Source organism: Sitodiplosis mosellana, unplaced genomic scaffold, assembly GCF_009176505.1.
Source record: "Sitodiplosis mosellana isolate CC-2019 unplaced genomic scaffold, AAFC_SMos_1.0 Smas_scaffold_7068, whole genome shotgun sequence".
NCBI lineage: Eukaryota > Metazoa > Arthropoda > Insecta > Diptera > Cecidomyiidae > Sitodiplosis > Sitodiplosis mosellana.
This window is the reverse complement of record NW_022602185.1, coordinates 1-3,271: the sequence shown is the minus strand read 5'-3', so window position 1 is coordinate 3,271 and position 3,271 is coordinate 1. Positions and strand designations below refer to the sequence as shown.

The 3,271-nt window shown below is 36.2% G+C and overlaps 2 protein-coding genes across 2 annotated transcripts; one reads left to right on the top strand and one right to left on the bottom strand.

Moving 5' to 3' along the window:
• LOC129580116 (39S ribosomal protein L28, mitochondrial-like) lies at positions 1-1,040 on the top strand (the record flags this gene model as incomplete). Its single annotated transcript, XM_055470310.1, is given in 5 exon segments — positions 1-16; positions 237-383; positions 504-564; positions 624-780; positions 896-1,040. Coding segments are annotated over 5 exon segments (427 nt in total), but the record flags the coding sequence as incomplete, so codon positions are not given.
• A 571-nt stretch (positions 1,041-1,611) lies between these two features.
• On the bottom strand, positions 1,612-3,263 carry LOC129580117 (bone morphogenetic protein receptor type-1B-like; the record flags this gene model as incomplete). The annotated part of the gene is made up of 1 exon (XM_055470311.1): positions 1,612-3,263. A coding segment is annotated over one exon (924 nt), but the record flags the coding sequence as incomplete, so codon positions are not given.
• Positions 3,264-3,271: the final 8 nt, after the last annotated feature.

Below are 3,271 nucleotides of genomic sequence, written 5' to 3'. Positions count from 1 at the left end.
CGAATATATTATGCAGGTGATTCAGTCAATAAAATGAAGATTTTTGATTTTTTATCGAAGAAAAGTTTCGAATAAGGCACCAAGTTGGACCAAAATTGCAAATTTTTCGAAAGATAATTTCTTTTTAACGATTTTTTACCTCGTTTTGAGTTGACGATCTGTTTATTTCAATGTTCAAATTCTTAAAAAGAGTTTATATCTAAAATTATTCTTTATTTTCGTTCATCATTCCACAGACGAGGGCAAATGATCTGAAAACCAAGCTTGCCTTGGCAATCAAGCGTCAAATGATCAAGGCTATTCATGCTGGTATCCCTGGATGGGCTGATGAACCCGAAGAGCAAAAGGAAATGTTGGCCAAATACAGGAAATATGGTGATCAGGTAGGTCATCAGCTTAGTTGTTGGTCATGACTGTCGGTATATCTGTTATTAATGATGATTACCTATCAATTTTGTTAATTCATTACTAATTACTTACATTTTTGACATTCTCATTTCCAGTACACACCTGAGGAAGCTGATTGGTACGGATATACCATATTGGATGCAACTAATCGCATAGGTAGGTTGAATGCAGTCATTGTTCACATATCATTCTGTAATTTTGTTCTAATCGCATAGCAAAAATCCTTCGAGCTGAAGCTGAAGCCAAGATTGTCCCTTTGAAACATGAGTTTCGGCGAAAGCTCATCGAAGATTTGAAAGAATCTGGCATGGAAAATGTTGAGCGCATCGTTCGCACGGAACAAGGAAAAATTGTTGATTATTCTGGAGATGAGTAAGTTTCACTTTGATTTCCACATTTTGAGCTCAGTCCATCAATCCATTCATTTTAATTGTCCATTTTTGTCAAATTAATTCTAAAACCATTTTTTTCTCTTTGCTTTTTTCAGGAAAAAATCGTGGATTTCGAAATTGAACCCATTCTCAAAGAAATAGTCGAACAAAGATAGCAGTTTAATTAGTGTTTTTAATGAATTTCGAATATTGTATTGTTAAATAAAGAGCTGCGAGCAATCGTAAGCACCTGTTGTTTTACTCACGTTTCAATTCATCTATTCGTCTGTCAGCAGCCAATAGCAATGATTCATTTAGGAATAATAAAACAGAGGAAAGAAGAAGAAGAAAAACATCGGGCAATTTTCCAAATACGTCAATATGAGAGTTTATTCAACCAAAAGTCAGTTCTTAATATGTAATTTTCACGTATGTGTACAATGTTCGATTTTTGCTTAAACAATGCCGCCACCGGCACCAGTGACAATTGATTCATTTGCCCGATGCATCAAGTGAGCGCATTTACAATGAACAGAAGAAAAAATCTACATGCAAAATACAATTAAAAACTTTCATACACGCTACAACTAAAATGATTGATTAACTCTTAATGTGCTGAATCTCTAAATGCAGTCGAACATTAATTTAAAAGAAATAAATTATTTACAAAAGAGAGAAAGTAATGGCATTTTGTTATTTGTTTTATTTTATTCTTGTTGCTGTCATTGATTTTGGTTTCTTTTTTGTATGTGTATGTGAATTTTCTTTGAAAATAAAGAGAGAGAAAAGTGATTGTATCAGAAGAATATTTGTTTTGCAAAAATATTTTAAAAAGAAAATTTGGCTTCAAAGTTAAAATTATAGTCGGCTCTGTGAAAAGGCACCAGTAGATAAAACCAGAGGCATTTCTGAATTTCGTTAAGGCTCAATTCGATGCGTTCAATTTGTTGAATTTTGGTGAATTTTGAATTTGACTTTTTACAAAAGTGTTTCTGTTCCGAATATTTTCTCTCAATAAATTGTTTGTTTTGTTTTTTCGTGTTTTATTTGTTTTTTCGTGTTTTATTTGTTTTTTCCATGAGTTTTCCATACACTTTCATTATACACATATCACTGAGTTTGCAATTTGTCTCGGTTTGAAAAAAAAAATTAATCGTCGAATCGTTTTCTTGTCTTATCGAATACGTTCGCGTTCATTCCTAAAGTTACAGCTAACAAAAATCGTTAAAAATTACTTAAATATGATTTCGATTGCATATATCGTTTCGTATCATTTTGGATTTTAGGAGACTCTAGTGTCTAAATCAGAATTCTTGTCAGGTGTATCTGTCTGTATTTGTGTATTTTAAAATGTATTTGTGTTCGTTTATTCTGTTAATATAATCATAGTTTGTATAGTTTGTTTCTTATTCACTACACGTGTAGCTGCGATTAAATGCGAAGGTAATAAATTCGCAAACAAAACGGGACTAAACCAAAAAACAAATAGAAGTGAATTATCAAAGCGTCAAATATACAAGAAATAAAATCTTATTGAATAGCTAGCTTATACCCCTACTACTAGACGATTTGACTGGATCCATCTGTTTGAATTTTGATCAGTGTTTTCTTTATTCGCAGCGCGGTGAGTCGTGCCGTTGGCTTTGGATGCCATGCTTCGACCATAATTTTCGATAGGACTTGAAGAATCTCCTCATCTTGCCATCTCTCTGGGATGGGTGGGCGAATCTTTTGTGAGCACACAATGTCGTACATATCTTCAAAGCTTGGATCGGATGGAACCATATCGTGATATGGTAAGGCGTAATCTTCGGATGCGGTGCTCTTGGTACCGGGAATTGTGGTCACACAACGACGAGCCATTTCCCAAAATACCAAACCAACCGAGTAAATGTCCGCGTATTTGAACGAATCGAATTGCGTTGGATTCAATGATTCGTCCAGCACTTCTGGTGCCATATATCGGCGTGTTCCGACACGAGTATTCGGTGCAATGTGGATTTCATTCAATTCACTGTTGTACTTGACAGCCAAACCAAAGTCAGCAATGGCACACTGTCCGTTGCGTTTCACTAGAATATTTCGGCTCTTGATATCGCGATGCGCAATGGCTGGTTTGCCTGGTTTGCTGAAGATTTCCATGTGCAAATGCGCCAATCCGGCAGTGAGTGAATGGGCCAACTCTTGCAACTGACGTGGGCTAATCACGTGCATCTGGAGATAATCGTGTAGGCTACCATTTTCATGGTAATCGGTGATCAAGAACATTCGCGTGTAGCTTCCGGTTCCGCTGATATCGGCAGCAATGAAACCCAAGATGTTTTCGTGACGCATCAATACGGTTTGGTAGATTTCTGTTTCACGGAACCATGACGCCTCTTCAGTGGTGAAGAAAACTTTGACAGCAACACGTTCTTCACGCCATTTGGCCAACCAAACTTCACCGTAACGTCCACGTCCGACTGACTTTTCCAGTTGAATTTGCTTGGCGA